This window comes from Schistocerca piceifrons, chromosome 7, assembly GCF_021461385.2.
Source record: "Schistocerca piceifrons isolate TAMUIC-IGC-003096 chromosome 7, iqSchPice1.1, whole genome shotgun sequence".
Taxonomy (NCBI): Eukaryota; Metazoa; Arthropoda; class Insecta; order Orthoptera; family Acrididae; genus Schistocerca; species Schistocerca piceifrons.
Window position 1 is genome coordinate 398,765,741 of NC_060144.1, and position 18,957 is coordinate 398,784,697.

Consider the following 18,957-nt stretch of genomic DNA (forward strand, 5'->3'; position numbering starts at 1 on the left):
GTAGGACATATTCTGAGGCATCAAGGGGTCACAAATTTAGTATTGGAGGGCAGCGTGGAGGGTAAAAACCGTAGAGGGAGACCAAGAGATGAATACACTAAGCAGATTCAGAAAGATGTAGGTTGCAGTAGGTACTGGGAGATGATGAAGCTTGCACAGGATGAAGTTGCATGGAGTGCTGCATCAAACCAGTCTCTGGACTGAAGACCAAAACAACAACAACCTCTTAGTGGAGCACCACCACAAAGGCGTGCGTTAGCCCCTCGGCTACGGAGGCTTATGCGTTTACGCTTCCTAGAGCCAAAAGGTCGTCGATTTTACCTAAACGGCCCTTTCTACAGCACTCGAGCCAAAGACGTCACGGAGGCGGCCGCATCACGTGGGCAGCGCGGCCCGGCGCTAAACAATGGAGAGGGAAAGGCGGCGCGCGGCCAGCAGGAGGCGTGCGCGGCGGTTCTTGGCGGCTGCGCAAGTTGGGGGCCCGGCCAGCGGCCAGTGGCGCGCGAGACGCGGACTGCGGTGCGTCGCACGCGGGAGGGACCGAGCAAGCACGCCGACTGCCGCTGGACTGTAGGCCCGCCTCATCATGCTCGCCTGCGTGAGTACCGCACCTCACTATTTGCGTATGCACGCTCTTTCCCTCACCAGTCTGTTGCCGCCAAAGGAAGTCTGCGAGAAACATACCGAGCTCAAGCTATACAGTGCGTCGTCACATTATTTTCGCTACTGAAAATCTACAAATAAGAGCACGTGCTCAACAATTGGACTGATAACTGTATCAAGTTAAAGGAGGGGATCGAACTGCTCACAATTATAACGAACTATTAACTACAACATGCTCCCGATTTTCAGGATTATCCAATCGGTTGATTATTCGCGAATGGCGGAGCACGCGGTCGCGTCCCCTGTAAGCGGTTCAGTATAGATCTGAGAAGCGATCACTATGGTACGATTTGTTTTGGACCCCTCCACTATATTGGAATTTGGCAGTTTTTAATCCATGACATACCATTTTTTAGCGGTGTTTTATATCGACGGACAACGAATGTAGGGAAAAAAAATTCCGAGCTTTCCCGCTCTAATGTTTTAATCATATGTCACCTCAAGATGTGGCTTTAACACAACGAAACCGGTAGTGGTACAGTAATAAAGGACCAAAATACAGCTGTAACGGTTATTTATACCCAAGATGAGTACTCATAGCTGTGGTTGCCCCACCTACAATGTTGTTCAAAATGGTTCAAATGGCTCTGAGCACCATGCGACTTAAAAAACCGCTGAGGTCATCAGTCCCATAGAACTTAGAACTACTTAAACCTAACTAACCTAAGGACATCACACACATTCATGCCCGAGGCAGGATTCGAACCTGCGACGGTAGGGGTGGCGCAGTTCCAGACTGTGGCGCCTAGAACCGCTCGGCCACACCGGCCGGCTTACAATGTTGTCTGCAGTATCCTCGAATAACCAGATTATTTTGAAAAATTAAAAACGAAGCGCGAAATATTGTTATACTTAGAAAAATATTTCCGTCAAGGGTACACTACTACGTTTGTAATGCATGTTTTACCGCGGAAAGACGGTGCGGACCCCAATCCCACTGTCGCACAACCGCGGTATGTGTAACACTTACCCTCAACTTGAAGATAACAATAGCTCCTTCGCGAAATAAAACTGCGACATCTTCCACTTGGAAGTGGGTGTGAAGGTGACAGTAATGAGGAATTTAATATTGCTACTCGTCTAACCGATCTTGCGAAACAAATTTCTGGCTCCTGTGCGCAGAACTTTCTAGATAAAAAATACAGGCTGCGGCAGAAAGAGTTTTAAACATTTTATTTGACCATGGAGATACAGCTACGCATTATTAGCGTGAATTGTTGGAATTTTATTAAACATTTCAGTGTTTCTAAATTATGCCCACTATTGTTGGCGATACAATTGTTTGTACGAACACGCACATTCGCTATAACGTTGCAACGAATATCTCTTGTTATGGTCTCGATTTTCAGAAGTCTCCACAGAAAAAAGTCACAGGCCGATAAATCGAGTGAACGGGTGGCCAGTTGACATTACCAAAGCTGGAAACAAGACGCTCTGGAAACATTCTGCTTAAGACTATCATGGACTTTGTGGTTGTGCGAGAGGTTGCACCGTCCGCTTGGGACCCCAACACCTACTAATTATTTTGCGACGCATTTCCAGCATTACGAACGGTTGCAACACAACAGTATATCGATCTCGTGATACTGTGACAGTATCACCTGCATCATTCTCCAAAAAAAAAAGTACAGATCAATAACACAGACATGCCCCAGTACAGAGTAACTTTTGAGTTATGAAATGGTTTTTCATGAATTTTATGAGACTGTACCTGAAGTACTGCACCCAGTACATGATTGTTCACATATCCGGATAAATTAAAATGGGCAATCGTCAGATATAAAGAAATTCTTCAGAAAATTCGCGTGAGTGTTGAACATCTCCAGAAGCTGCGTACGGAACTTGTTATATGTTTACTGTTCTCTGAGTAACAATTGTTGCACCACTTGCAGAGTGTAGGGATAGGAATGAGTATTGAGATGCAACAACAGTCGCTGAGTTATATCAAGGTTGTTAATGACTCACAAATGCCGACGAACTGGTCGCGCCGGACTTCCCTGAAAAGCAGCCGTTACTGTTGCGATGTTGTTCGGTGTACAAACCGTTCGTAGTCTACCAGGTGGTGACTTATTCGTTGCAGATGCTGTTGCTCTGAACTGCTCAGCCCATCTTGTAATTGACTACTGAAGTGGCAGTTGATTAGTACGAGCAATATCAACATTTTTGATGAAACTAATGCTCCGTTCGCACGACACTATCACCATATTTGAAAACGCGATGATCATTTGACCAACGATGCATACTGACGTAACACTGAGTACCGCACTACGCACTGGTACCAATATCACTCTCAGGGCCGCGCTCAACAATGACGCACAGTTTAAAGCAGGCCACTGCCACTCCCTGCATTTATTATCCTTATATCTACAGCAACTGTATATCCATACACTGAAAATCACCATGACACTTTCTTCGTGACCTCTACGAGAGCGATACGCAGGAAAATTCTAGTAGAATCCTAGAATCATCACTTCAATTTGGATCTTACTAATTACCCTTTCACGAGATAGTTGAGTGTGTCTTCAGAGTGTGCCACTTCCGTTCTTTTAATATCTCCGTGACGCTCTCCCATGGGTCAAACAATACCGCTACCATTTGTGCAGCCTTTCTATTGTAATGATGCATTTCGTCATCAGCCATCCTCATATCAAGGAAAACAAGGATGTATAATTTATTTTATTTTATTTTCTTCCAACATCCGCCACAGTTCCATTAATAGTCATTTCTTTTTCGTGTCTTGTTTCGGGCCATTAGGTCAATTTTCAAACTATGGCCTTAGATGTAAATGTAATCATACAGTCCCACTAATGTACATCTCACCATCTATTCATTATTCCTTATTAGTAAGCATTGCATAAACACAGACTGACAAACTTCGCATGAGTGTACAATGCTTTTTCTTTTCAATCGATTTTTCTGCGTACGACTGGAAACAAATAGCCTTGTATACTCATGGGAAGTGTTGTCTTAGGCCGTGGTTTGAAAATTTAACTGATGGTCTGAAACTAGTCAGCACGAAGAAATGACTGTTACCGCAGCTGTGACGGATACTGGAAGAAAACGAAAAAAATTAATACACAAGTTTCTGCTCCTACCATTCGTCAATATGTTGGTACTTCATAAAGATGGATACAACCTACCTCACAAATGCAATGCAGAGCGTACTGTAGCAAATGCCAAACGTATGCGATCTAGACAACTCGGTATGTAAGTGCCAACAACGGTTGCCGACCTCTTCAAAGATTTTTTGTCCTACGTATTTAAAATTTCTGGCTGTGAAAACATAGGTGACGAAGTCGTCAACGAAAGGTTACAAAGCGATGTCTACGAACCGGGATTTGGCTAAGTGACCCAGGTATACATTTGAAAATGTGTTCCGTACGGGAAGAGAGCTAAGGCGAAGCGATCTGGAAACAGATTATCACACACACACCGATGTACTGAAATCAGCTGTTCTGTAACTAGATAGCCCAGGCCAAAATTCGTTTGGCAATAGCTATGCTTTGACTCCACAGGAAATGAGAACCTTCATCTGCGAAGAAGTGAGTGAGAAACAGAAGGAAAAGAATTGAACGATTATTTCGTGAAACATAACTGAAAACAGGTGATACATAATACCCTATGACGTCCATGTTCTGCTGTTTATGGTGCGAAATTTTATGATGCAAATTAAAATAATTATCTAAGTGAGTTACTTTTACTTTCTTCTACGATGCCTCGCTATGGCTTCTAATGTAATCCACTCATCTAAGACCTCGAAACGCAGAGCGCAGAAAAATAAAACTGGCATAGATTCGATATACGATGTGTTTTAATTGCAATTTTATAAAACAATTGCCAGTTCCCGGCGAGTAAATCGTATGTAAAGCAGAAATTTTTAAATGTGGTATGTACATGGTTTATAAATACAGTAAATAGCAGTTTCTGGTAAATATATATGTATTTTGAATATCTGTATACAGTATATGGGTCTGGATAGAAGTATTCGGTTAACCGTGTAGTTCCACTTCTGGACTGAGTCTGACCATCGGTAGATAACTGCGAGTTGAAGTGGTCAGACCTACAGGCCTGTTAGTTTCATGCCTGCCTCTAATGTCCATTTACAGCTATAGCAATACTTGGTAAACCACTGAAGTGTGTTGCAGAGAGCAATATTTTTATTTTCCACCCGCAGGAAGGGAGTGGTGGTAGTGATGGCTTGTCTACCTCTGCGCCCACCTCTGAACGAGTTTTTATTTACCTAATTTTAGCCGGCCGAAGTGGCCGTGCGGTTCTAGGCGCTGCAGTCTGGAACCGCAAGACCGCTACGGCCGCAAGTTCGAATCCTGCCTCGGGCATGGATGTGTGTGATGTCCTTAGGTTAGTTGGGTTTAACTAGTTCTAAGTTCTAGAGGACTAATGACCTCAGAAGTTGAGTCCCATAGTGCTCAGAGCCATTTGAACCATTTGAACCTAATTTTATCTTCGAAATCTTTACTGGATAAATACCCATGGGACTGAATAACATTTGCAGTTTGTGCCCTGAAAGACAGTTTTTTAAGTTGTCCTAGGTGGTCCTTTCGGCTTGTATGGGGTCTTTTGTAGAGTGTCTGGCAACTAAAATTTTTGTTACGTTTTCCCGCCAGTAAAACAATGTTCTGGCTACTCGCATCTCCCTTGTGGAGGACGAGATTAGTGTTTAAAGTCTCGGGTTAGGAAATTAACCGTGCCCTTTCAAAGGAACCGTACCGGAATTTTCCCAAAGCGATTTACGGAAATCAGGAAAACCTAAATCAGGATGGCCGGACGCGGACTCGAACCGTCGTCCTCCCGAATGCGAGTCCAGTGTGCTAACCACTACGCCACCTCGACCGGTATTTCCTTGTTTATTTAGGGTCTTTCAAAAAGCGCACTGACTTTGATACATCAGATTATGAACTTATTTTTTCAAAACAAGTTAACAAAATACTTAAACTCGTTCATCACACCCTTCCATTTCAGGTGTGAAAAATGATTTCTGGCATATGACTTTCTCTACGGCGCTGACATGCCAGAAGTGTTCCCGTGAAAATCGCCGACAGCTTGAGAAGACTGCACTTGTATTTCGCAAACAAAACGTCCAGTTTCCTCCTTTAACTCACAGACCCTTCTGAGTTTATTGACATACAAGTATGATTTAATATAACCTCATAGACATAAATCGCAAGGTGTTTGGTGAGCATTGTGAAGTATCATTTACGCCAGATAAGGATATCTGGAAAACGCTCATGGAACAACTCAACTATATCGCGGCAAGTGTGACAGGTGGCACAGTATTGCAGAAACCAGGACACTTGAGCATTTATTCTATTGAAATGTGTCTACAAAATTCTCTCATCACCGCACGGCATCGGTTTCTATTAACTGTCACAACTTATTACGTCTCATCTTCAAAAAAATAAGGGCCGATTATGCCACTCATTCAAAAGAGTCAACAGCGGTGGATGCATTTTCCTATTGTGAACCATGAAAGTATTTTGTGACCCTTAATTATGGCAGTCCTGTTTATTCATGAATCCATTTAAGTGCTTCACTAATGATGATGATCCTCACAAAAGCGTTCTCTTCTCAGAAACCAGTCAACAACTATCGCCTTTCCTCTTTATTGGTTTTTTCAGCTGTTGTGCTGAATTCTATAACGGGGTGAAGAAAATCATGCCACGAACCACCGCAATGTGTTGAACAGATTGGCCAGGGCGAGGGCTGTCCGAATACCTAATGTTCGTTGTTGAGCCCGTTTCGTTGAACTTCACAGTAAGTCTGCGTACTGTTGATTCATTCGGTGTTTCGTTTCGTTCTAGAGTCGCGCGAAGACTTTCTCCGTTCATATAAAATATTTTGCAATTACCGCACACTGCGCAATGGTAAACTGTTACATACCTAGACACACAATGAAAAAAAACGAGAAATTCAAACACCAGTCGGAATGTGTATGGAAACCGATATAATGCACAATATTGCGATCAATCGACAAACAAAAGTATTCTACGCTATTCAAAACCGACGAGCTTTTGAAGGAACCTTTTATGTGCTCGATTTCCTGTGTGCCTTCGGCCAGATATGGGCGTCATATACTTGAGCGGTATGGTAGAGTGAAGTGTTACAAATGTTTTGTATGCAGTTTCTATTGTACGCATGCTATAGTTTCCCAGTAATGAATCGTAGCCTCTAAGTTGCTTTATCTACAACTGAGTCTACTTGGTCGCTCCATTTAATATCTCATATTGTCAATCCTAAATATTTGCATGACATGACTGGCTATAGCTGTGACTCCTTAATACTGTAATCAAAATATGTTTCGTTAAGTGCACGACTTCGTGTCTTTGCATTAAGAGCAAATTATCAGTCTTTTCACGAGTCCGATATTTTGTGAATATGTGACTATACATTGCTGCTGTACTTCACCGGATGGAATTTCCTCACAGATACCTGCATCTTCCTCAGAAAGTTTGATATTGCAGCTAATATTATCTGCTAAGTAATTAACATATAAGGTTAGTTAGCAACGCTGCAACTAACGTCGGATGCTCGTAAAGTCATAATCTTCCTGGCTTCCTGGGTCATAGGTAATCCTCTAAATATCCTAATGTTTTACTAATTTCTTTACAGATTATCATTATTGCAATTATTTTCAATTAATAAAATATATGCATGTGAAACAATAAAGTAAAAAAACATTTATGTAAAACGTAAAATAACAAATTAAATGAAGCAAATATAGGTGACACTGTTCTCGTAGTGGCCATTTTCGCAGCAGCTGTATATAAATTAGAGCTGTTTCAAAGAAAATGCCTTTTTTGAATGCTGCACATCGAAATTTTTATTTTTATTTACGCACCCAGACGCGTTTCGCCCTTTATTTACAAGGCATCTTCAGTGGGTGTCCTGAAATATTACATGATTTGTCCATTTTTACACATAGGTTATGGTTTCACATCTAGGTTATAGATTTAAAAACAGTTCCTTAAAGTTTTTTTATGAAATGGAAAGGTACTTACAGGTAACTTCTAATTCATTACATCTAAGCAAACTGCTTTTTCTCATCTGGCAACGAGGTGGACATCTTACAGTTCACTTTGAGTTCACTGTTTACGTTACACATCACTGTAACTGCCATCTTTTTAATACAGATGGCTCTGAGCACTATGGGACTTAACATCTATGGTCATCAGTCCCCTAGAACTTAGAACTACTTAAACCTAACTAACCTAAGGACAGCACACAACACCCAGCCATCACGAGGCAGAGAAAATCCCTGACCCCGCCGGGAATCGAACCCGGGAACCCGGGCGTGGGAAGCAAGAACGCTACCGCACGACCACGAGATGCGGGCTTTTAATACAGAGTTTCATTTGTTTTTCTAAGTGTTACCAACATTATCAGTTTCTGTAACAACGCGTCTGGGTGCATAAATAAAAATAATAGATTCGATGTGCAGTATGCAAAAAAGGCATTTTCTTTGAAACCATTGTAATTTAAATATAGGTTAAATTAACAATTAGAATAGAAATGGATGTTAAGGTATTTTAATTAGGTATATTGAAAATACTCTGGAAGCACAATGAGCACGACTTGTTTTCCAAAAATGATACTTCAGACACCATCTTTATTACACAGGGAAGTATGTGGCATGACAGCTTAAATTTCCTTTGCAACTAGCGTCTTCATTTTTCAAAATTAATTAATGGTGGTAGGGTATTTCACAAAATTTCATGTTATTACAAAAGCTGATTGTACGATTTTTAAGAACATTAATTACATATCAACTTTTGTAAAAAAAACGTGTTGTTATGTATAATTGTTTGCCGGCCGTGGTGGCCGAGCGGTTCTAGGCGCTTCAGTCCGGAACCGCGTGACTGCTACGGTCGGAGGTTCGAATCCTGCCTCCGTCATGGATGTGTGTGATGTCCTTAGGTTAGTTAGGTTTAAGTAGTTCTAAGTTCTATGGGACTGATGACGTCAGCTGTTAAGTCCCATAGTGCTCAGTACCATTTGAACCATTTGTATCATTGTTTCGGAGATATTCCCTCTAAACCTAAAATACCAAATTAACTTTCCGGGTATCACTTGGGAATGATCCCTTATGAGTACGCTCACACGTTCCCCATTAACTTGCAGTTTGAGTTCACTTTACAGGTTCTTAATAGTCTCACCACTTTGCTTCCCACTTTCTGTGAAAGAGTCATACCACATGAGAAACATAGCATATACGAATAAACTACAACTGCTGTGTTACAGAAAGCAGTTGTCGTCCACAGCTGTCTGGTTACCGGCAACTGAGGCAGAAGAGCGATGTGCACAGAACAAACTCATTCTCTGATTGCCTGTTGCATGGTAGCTGTCTTGTAAACAATTAGCTGTCAATCAGTTTGTTATTCTGATCCAGGTACAGTAGGCCCTGTAAGCAGGAGAGCGTTGAAGGTTAAAAGTCACAGTTCCACCGGAGCTGAAGCTAATGTCAAAATCTGAAAATATTCTCACATCAAAAATGCCTATTGTCCGCCTTACGAATTACACATGTTACCAGGAAAAGCAGCTGATATATGCGGCTACTTCTGCATTTAGCATGACAGTGAGCTCTAAGGTTAAAAGTGGCCATTTGTTATGTGCAAATAAGTTTAAATATATGACGAGTCCCAGCGGAGCCATGACTGTAACCCTTAAGCTTTCCACTGTTACTTTTCTTTCGGAGTGAAATATGTAATGTATGGTTATTTTAATTATGTCGTGGTCAGAATACACGAAAAAAATATTTTCCGCTGTTCCTTTTTCAAACGCTGGAAGGGATGGGACAGATAGTGTTATTCCAAGTACCTCCGGGCTTTCAGAAGACGACTGCGCAAAAAGTACAAGACATACAGAAAACAGACGCACATCAGTGCATAGAGCGACTCGACCGGTTTTTAACTCCTATTACATCTGCAGAAAATGGGCATCTTAGTGACGCGGCAAGCGTCATGTGCTCTGCAGTTCACTGACGTGAATTGTCTGGGAAAGCGCGACGGCACCCTGCTTTGCAATTCAGTTCACTGAGTTGCCTATCCCCAGGCGCAAACTATTTCGATGTGACAGTGCAGCACGGACCAGACGGTTAATAGTGAAACTTGAAGACAGCATAACCTATGGGTGCAAGTCGTAGTTAGAGAACGTATGCTGTACCTGTGCGTCTGATTTACAAGGCTGTGGTCTCGGTTTAGCTTTTGGTTGAATGTTAAAAGGTTGTGATCTCAGTTTTGGGTCTCGGTTAAATGCTAGACTACAAATAAAAAGATCCGCGATTGAATCCCGATGGGATTTTCTCTTCTGACTCACATAGTTTCTCTCATCTCTGTCATCTACTGGTTAACGTGAAAAAGGCCATGTTATAACGCTGTCGACTTTAAATTGTAGTGCTCCCCGTAAGTGGTTGGGTAATACAGTTCAAAGTTCTGGGAAAGATAAGGAAATGCCATATCTAATTGGGCCATGTCTAGTAAATGACTGTGGTGTTCAATCTCACGTTCAACAAAGAAAGCTTTTCAATTTTATCATACTATAATTCGCTAATAGTTACCTGTCGAACGGTCGGTTGTATTTATTCCTTTATGTCGGTCTAAGTGCAATGGATAATTTTTTGAAGTAATTTTATTTGACCGACAACCACAGTTCCGTAATTTCTTTCTTGAACGAGAGCAGTATGCTCGTCTTAGACATCGGCTGAGAAAAAATTATAAAATGTCAGTGAAAAATCCCAATGTGCGATGTTCAAATTAATTTTTGGGAATATTCGTTTGTGGAATCTATTTATTAAATAATACATTGATTTCGTATCGTATTGTAACGCAATAACACTTTCACACTTCTTGTAGGACATGAAGTAACGCTGATGAAAGGAAACGTTTGTACCACGATTTGGTTCTTACGGCAGAGAATTACAAGGTGTTTCAAGAAAGTTCATCTGGTTTCACAAGACTATATCTCTCACGTGAATGAAGATATTTGGAGAGGTGTACATTCGATCAATGACTGGAGATACTTCGGCAGCGGTGTCTTGAGTATGATTTCTTCTAGTGGCCTGGTGTTAGTAATGGTCTAGATTTTGATCAGATGCTTGAATAAAGCGCAAGGTTTCTGTTTGGAGGTTTTTTTTCAATCCAAGAGAAATCTCTTCTTGTAAGACATGGACGCCAAATTCCATTTTCATCATTATAACATTGAAATATAACTTTATTCTGTATGTTCCAATAACCAGCAGCTGTCCACAGCTGATAATCAACTATTTCCGAGTTACAAGCACGCTAACAAAATTCCGTCCTCAGACGTCGTTACATACAAGCCGACTCCAACATTCTTCCAAAATCAAAGATGCCGAAGACAGGCATTCACGAAGTTTCATTGGTATGAAAATATAAACTAAGACATAAATGTCTGAACACAAGAAGATAGAAATTATGCGTTATTTCAAAATATGATTAGTGTTAATATCTTCAGTTACGTTTTTCTTCAAATCTGTTTTAAATCAAAGTGGGGCAACGGCCTTGCCGCAGTGGATACACCGGTTCCCCTGAGGTCACCGAAGTTAAGCACTGTCGGGCGTGGCCGGCGTTTGGATGGGTGATCATCCAGCCGTCATGCGCAGTTGCCATTTTTCTGGGTGCACTCAGCCTCGTGATGCCAATTGAGGAGCTACTCGACCGAATAGGAGCGGCTCTGGTCAAAGAAAACCATCATAACGACCGGGAGAGTGGTACCCTGACCACACGCCCCTCCTATCCGCATTCTCACCTGAGGATGACACCGCGGTCGGATGGTCCCGATGGGCCACTTGTGGCCTGAAGACGGAGTAATTTTTTAAATCAAAGTACCTGGATGACCATTCTTCTAGGAGCTACAGCATTTATGTATTCAGAACACACACAAAAATTTTCACGTTGAGTTAAAATAACGAGACTGCAAATAGCGTGAGGTCAAGTAGATATGGGCACCGCTGCCAAAGCCGTAAGACGCGTGAGTTCACAAAACGGTACCGTAATCTTCGTTTCGGGAATCGGTAGGTTCAATACTGGGCACAAATCATCAGCCAAGGATTGTTGTAGAGTATATGAAAAACTTAACCATGTGGCAGCCCCTTCAAACAATTCTGAGTGAACTGCGACGCACCATACCAACAGCAGGCAATAACGCTACATATGCTCGAAAAATATGGGATCAGTTTGGATGTTTTTCATATGTCTGGTGGAGAGCATATTGAACATCTCTGAGGAGTAAGTGCAAACTTTGATTCTAAATGTAATTGTAAAGTGTTCTCCAGGTTTGCATATTCATGGGTGTAAAAAAATGTACAATTTGATTTTTTTTAAAATGAAAAACGTTGTTGTTATATGTAAGTTAAAATTTACTCCAAGTTCCTGTCTTCATTTGTATAGAAGATACAGCACTCGGAAGTCGGGTGAATTTTTTTGAAACACCTGGTGTCACTTAGGCGCAAGACTGTCGGCTGTACATGGGGCGGCTCTCTTTTTATCAGTGACACAAAGTGACAGCATTGGAAGATTGTCGATACTTTTATTCTACAGAGTGATTATTGCTAGTTTCTCACGTAAACAAGAAACACCCGTTCTCTCGCACTAATTGTTTGGGTGCCTGGATGGCTCTACTTAGTGACAACATTGCAGTTCATTGTTTCCATGAAAAAATCCGGAAGCCAACGCGCAGCAGAATCGCTAGGCAACTGGTTCATTTAAGGATGGAGCGTTGGAAATATAAAACTGCTTAACGCATTATCTAGAGTACTGAGAACCCAGGCGGTGGCCATACCTTTGCGTTATTACGACACCAAAAAAATCCGGTTGCTTAGCAAGTCGAAGGCAGAATGAGGAAACATCATCATACCTTAGTAACGTTTGTGGACCTACACAGAGCGTTCGACAACGTAAAGTGGAGCATGGTGTTCACAATTCTTAGACGATTTAAGCGGAAGAACTGAAGAATTCTCCTGTCTGGGAACTAAGGAGGCACTAAGATGGAACATACCGAAAGTAGATCTCCACACTACAAGACAGCGTCCTTCAATAAGAATATAAGCAGTGTTATGGTAGAATTTAATGAAAGTACACCTCTGGACCATAGCAGAAACGTGGACCGTCGGAAATCGGAGACGATGAAATTGGAACCATTTGAAATGGGATGCTGTTAAGGAATTTTGAATGTTTAGTGGATAGATGGAGGGCGAAATGAAGTTTTAAAAACAGTAGGTGAGAAGGGTAGGACAGGTTAGTAGCGCACCTGTTATCACATCCAGAAGTAGGTAACCAAGTGCTGGAAGCAGTTGTAGAGAGGAAAAAGTAGCAGGGACGGATAGAGACTAGGATATGCTGATCAGGTTATAGAGGATACTGGATATAATAGTCACGTAGAGATGAAAAATTAACAGCATAGAAGTAGGTGCATAGTACAAGCTAGTCGAAAGACTGATGACAAAACCTTTTGTTTTTTGCATTCTAGCACTGAGTCATTGATGCAGTGTGGGAAACAAACGGAGGTAGTACTCACGATACGCTTCCTGATTTCTGTGATGGCCGTTATTACTAAATTACTCGACTTCGTGACACACGCAAGCACTCTGGTTCCTTGTTGACAAGTTGTGGGCTGTGTTTAGTGGGTAGTTTTCACACTCATCACACGGCCCGAATGGTAGGGGAACCACACTGCACGACGCCGTTCAGTAACTGTCTGAAATAATCTGTTAAAACAATTAAAATTACACTGAGTGTTTCGTTTCGTATTTATCATTCATACGCTTAACATATAACTTGTGTCCCCTGTAAGACTCGTCCAGGGTCTTTTCTCTGTTCTTTGTTTTTTTTCAGTTTATTTGTGGTGAGGAGTAAATGGTGTAAGAACTAATACTACTGTATTCCGTGTTTCGTTCGAATCAGTACTTTAATTTAAGATATTTCTATATTAATAACTGGAATGAGAACTGATGTACACTAAAAATAACCAAACATGCAAATATTTATGCACTACATTGTCAGAATAATAGATTTAAATTTCAGAAATATGTACCAAAATCTCGGAAATGTGCACTAAATCACATTAGTCGCGTACCTGCACAGAATAAATTAATACAAATTAGGAACTCCTACAGAAATAATTAGAAATTATTGATGTTTGTTAAAGGTGTGTAGCATAATATTATTCTGAAGCAAATAAAATTATTTTAACAGACAATGATGCTCCATCAACACCTTGGTAGTCGGGTCTTATATACAGGGCGAGTCAAAAGTCCTTGGACACCTTTATAAGTTGGAAGATTAAAGGGAAAATTGAAACGTAATGATGGGAACATAGGTTTGACGTGGGGCCGCAACTTTTGGAGTGAATATCATTCATGGCCGCCATCTTTAAATCCGCCATTTTGGATTAAAGTCTTTTTTTAATGGGAAGGGGGTGTATGACACATCAAATAATATTCGCTTGAGCTCTGGAATTGAGTGGTGTAATTTGTATTTGTCTATCTTGTACAGTTTAGAAGTTATTAATGTTCAAATTTACCTTGATACCGACTCATGTCTCGGGATGGACAACACGTAGAACATGTGTTGTAGCAGTCGGTATGAAGGTAATTTCCCAACTTTGAACATTAATAACCTCTAAACTGTACAAGATAGACAAAAACAAATTACACACTAAATTCCAGAGCTCAAGCGAGTTTTATTTGATGTGTCGTACATCCCCCTTCCCATTAAAAAAAATTACTTGAATCCAAAATGGCAGATTTCAAGATGGCGGCCATGAATGAGATTCACTTCAAAAGTTGCGGCCCCACAGCAAACCTATGTTCCCATTATCACATTTCAATTTTCCCTTTCATCTTCCAACTTATGAAGGTGTCCAACGACTTATGACTCACCCATCCTGGTTCCTCCGTCATTCATACTAAATTGAAGTGTCATTTTATACATACAAGTTGGTTCCGTATTATTGCTGCATCCCATGCATTGATTGCAATCTGGATGCCGTGACAAACTTCTGGGTTCAGTGCAAACAAAGAGCTGAGTAAAAAATATAAGATTAGTTATTAATTAAATTATTCAAAAGTTCCGCATAAGAAGTGAAAACAGCGGATGCCCTACAGAAGTCAACCTGAGTGACAGAATTTACCCTGTCACCCTTGGTCTTATTTTTATCGGGTTGCGTAAAATACCTTATAAAGAAGACTGCTTTGCCGAAAACAATTCCGGAATTCAAAACACTCATCTCTAATGAGCCCGCGTCGGTGACTCCACAAAAATTCTAGAATATGTGGTGTGAAATGGAGTATCGTTTAGATGCTGTCCATGTGATCAAGGAAAGTCATATAGAATTCCTGTGATGTACGTAAGCAAAATCTGAAATGCCGAAACTTCAAATCCACTCTCAAACATTCCGAACTAAAATTTCTCTGCTCTTCTACCAAACTGTTGGGATATTTCAGTGGAAAAAGACTCCACATCAAGCCGCCTTGCTCTGTTGAGCTGGGCATTAAAAATGAAAACATAGGTCAACAGCTACCTTCTCTCGCTGTTGGAGACAGCGACCATTAATGTTTTGCTATCACCATGCAGTAGTAGTCATACAATAGTAGCCTCGACCTGAATGTACAGGACTAAATTGATGTAGATTTATTAACTGAGTAAAAAAATAAAAGAACTAACTCTGAACTTGCTACAGTATGACAATTATTGAAAAACGTAAATTAGTTACAAACTACGGCGTGCACACATTTTATTCAACACGTAAACGTCCTACAGTTATTCGGATTTAACTTATGATATGTTCGAGATACCTCCCATCATTGGAGATGATGTGGTGCTGACGACTAGCGAAATTCTGCATGACCCCCTAAAGTGTCGAAACATCGATGTTGTCGATGACCTCCTGAATGGCTGTTTTCAGCTCAGCAGTAGTTTTACGGTTATTGCTGTACACCTTGTCTTTGATAAAGCCCAACAAAAAAGAGTCACATGTGTTCAGATCCGGTGAATATGGCGGACAATCGTGGCCCTTGCCAGTGGCCTCAGGGTATCCCAGTACCAGAACGCGGTCCCCAAAGTGCTTCTCCAGGACATCAAACAGTGCTTCGATTGGGTCAAGCTCAGTCTTGTATGAACCACATCAGGGTTACTTTGGATAATAGGAAGGATATGATCTTCCAAAACCTTCCCATACCGTTAGGTAGTCAACGTGCCATCAAGGGCAGGTGACTGGACATTGCACACCACAAAGTCACCTGTTGAGGGTGAAGAGACTTCTCGACGGCGAAATGCCCCAATTTTGCTTATTGAAGAACCAGTCCAAACGATAGTGGGCTTCGTCGCTAAACCAAACCACACATGCGCATACTAATTCCCATCATGCCCCACAGCCAGCCGTGCAGTTTGAACCTAGTAACGCAAACCGTTCAGAAGTTATGATGATTTTATTTCATACAGGTCAATAATTGTCACCATGTATAAGAACCACAACGACGTCATGCATGTTCAGCAGGATTTGGGTGACGTGACTTGGGAGCGACTTGTACTCAGATCAATGCTTACGCAGTTCAGGAGTGTGGAATGGTGCATAGTTTTACTGAATGTGTAGGTAGGCTAGAGAGCGATGCAAGTGAATAAGCAGATAGACCCTGTCGACGGTTAGTTTGGTATCGTTCGTCAGTGACCGTAAAAAATATCAGGTGCCCCATTTTATCTCATGGAAGCATTTCCAACACGAGAATATCTAACTCAGACGTCTGAACGCTGCTCTTTTGAGAAGAAGGGTGCATGACGTCACATGGTGTTCCGTCGTACCCACAGTACTCTTACCGAGTCACAGGAGTGTTCAGTGTCAACGTAGACTAATCAGCTCAGGTTCCTTTTTACTTGTTACGACTCGCGGCATTCACGTGCCCTGGTAATCAGTGTACCGTGACGTGTGGCGACCAGAGGTACACTATCTGAGCAAAAGTATCCGGACACCTCTATGTAATGAGAAATTGACCAGTAGGTATCACGAGAAGAGAACCCGCCAGAATCAAAGGAGGCAGAGAGTATTGTATTCTCGATAGAGAAACAGCAACAGCGGAGCAACTTGGTCAGGAGAGCCCGGTGACATCGAACGTGGACAACTCATTGGATACTACCTGAGTTACTCAGTAACAAAACCATAAGGGTCATTTAGGCCATTCTAAAGCTGTCCATGTCGATTGTTGCTGACATGGTTGTGAAGTGGAAACGCCAAGGATCATCCATAGCTAAGCGAAGAGCAGGCAGAGAGCGTGTACTGGCGGTCAGGAACTATAGAAGGTGGTTGCAACAACATCGCATGAAATCAGCGGAACGAATCTCTCGTGAGTTCCAAAGTGGTGCAGACAGTCCACCTAGCACAGTTACCGTGCGTAGCGAATTAAAAAGAATGGGATACAAGGATCTAGCAGCTCCTCACAAGTCGCAAATTTGTATAGTCAGTGCTAAGCGACGCTTGAGGCAGTGCAAAAAGCGACGCCACTGGACAGTGGACGACTGGGAATGAGTGATTTGGATTGATCAGTAACGCTGTAACCTGTGGCAATCTGATGCAATGATTTGGGTTTGATGCCTGGAGTACGTTACCTGCCATCACGTATAGTGTCAGCAGTGAATTCCGAGGAGGTAGGTGTAATGATATGGTGATATTTTTTGTGCGCAGGATTTGGTCACCTTACTGCACTTAAGAAAATGCTAAATGTGTAAGGACATGAACACGTTTTGTACAGTGTGTACTGCATACAGTAGGGGAACAGTTCGGAAATGATGATTGTAGGAAATATCGTAAAGCAGTGTCAGTGAGACAGAAGTTTGTGAACAACAACGTTCCTGAAATGGACTGGCCTATTCATTGTCCCAACCTGGACCTAATGGAAGACATTAGGGATGAGAAAGAACGTCGACTTCGCTCCGGATCCTAGCGTTCAGTATCATTAGCTTCTCTGGTTTTGGTCCTTGAGGAAGAATGGGCTATCATTCCTCAACTGACATTCAGGCACCTCATTGAAAGTGTCCCTCGCAGACCATACGCCGTCGTAAAGGTATGTAGCTTGTACAATGTCCAGTTGGGGTGTCCTGGTTTTCGAATGTAGATAGCCATGATGCTGTCCTTAGGCATGGTGTCGACATAACTGAAAGGGTCACTGGCAGACCCCAAGCCCTCGTAAACGTACATAGCTTGTACAGTGTCCAGTTGGGGTCTTCCGGTTTTCGACTGTAGACAGTCATGACGCTCTCGTCAGGCAGGGTATACAACTAACTGTCGGTAGTCCACTTAAAACCACGTTTTGCGGGTGGATGTTCACACAGGAAGTATTTGCATGTTGTAAGGAGGCAGCACACAACAGTTCGTGTTGTGTTCGTTCTCTGTACATCCGTAGCGTCTGACCATAATTATATTGTGCATGCCTTGAGGATGGGCACCCCCTGTGGCGCCCTCTTTGTCTCGTATCTTCCGGATGACACACGACTGCACGATATCGGAGTTGGATTTTGCTGCGATGAAATGCGCTGACACCGCGTCTCTTGTCCAGCCTTCGTTCGACCTTTACGCTGAAGGAACAGTGCAAGGTCTGTCGTCATACCTCATGAGGCACGCCGAACTAATAGATTTGCAGAGGCGCTCTCTCTCTCTCTCTCTCTCCAGCGCAACAGCTAACTCTTATTCAATTTCTCATGAGCTTATTCAACGGCCCTCTTAACTGTTATCAATTTATATGTGCAGATGTGTAACCTCTTCTTCTCAACAGAATTTTTTCTGTGATATCATTGTATCATTTCGTTTCTACCAGTAAGTTGCTGTTACATACCTTAGGGTGACGACAACTCATTAAATACCCATTAGGACCGAAAGACTGTCCTTGGAAATGAAGGCATCTGTGGACTTGTGAATATGCTCCTCTGCATACAACTCAGTGTCCCCGATTCTTGTCATGCAAGTTGTTGACAATGAACAATCGTAATCACTGACACTGCCGCTGTGCATACAGCGATGGGTTATGTCGGTAAGAGCCTAAGGCGCTTTTTTGTGCTTGAAATTATTGGTTTATGAGGCAACAGAGTAAACGTAGGGATGGAAAGTGTTAGTATTCGCAGGTGGTTTGTCGCTTAGTGAATGTATTTCCTAACTGTGTTGTTGGATCTTGATAGTGGTTACATTCATTTTGGCATAAAATACAAGCTTACCGAATACTGAACTCCATTTTTGACTGGATTCAAGAATTCCTAGCAGACAAAACATAACATGTTG

The 18,957-nt window shown here is 41.9% G+C and overlaps 1 protein-coding gene across 1 annotated transcript in view; it reads left to right on the forward strand.

Moving 5' to 3' along the window:
• Nucleotides 1-480: 480 nt before the first annotated feature.
• LOC124805167 overlaps nt 481-18,957 on the forward strand; it is a 267,019-nt gene continuing 248,542 nt past the window's right edge. The window contains exon 1 of the mRNA XM_047265649.1: nt 481-598. Within this exon, the coding sequence (XP_047121605.1) occupies nt 587-598 (12 nt within the window). The 5' untranslated portion in view covers nt 481-586. The remainder of the gene's footprint in view (nt 599-18,957) is intronic.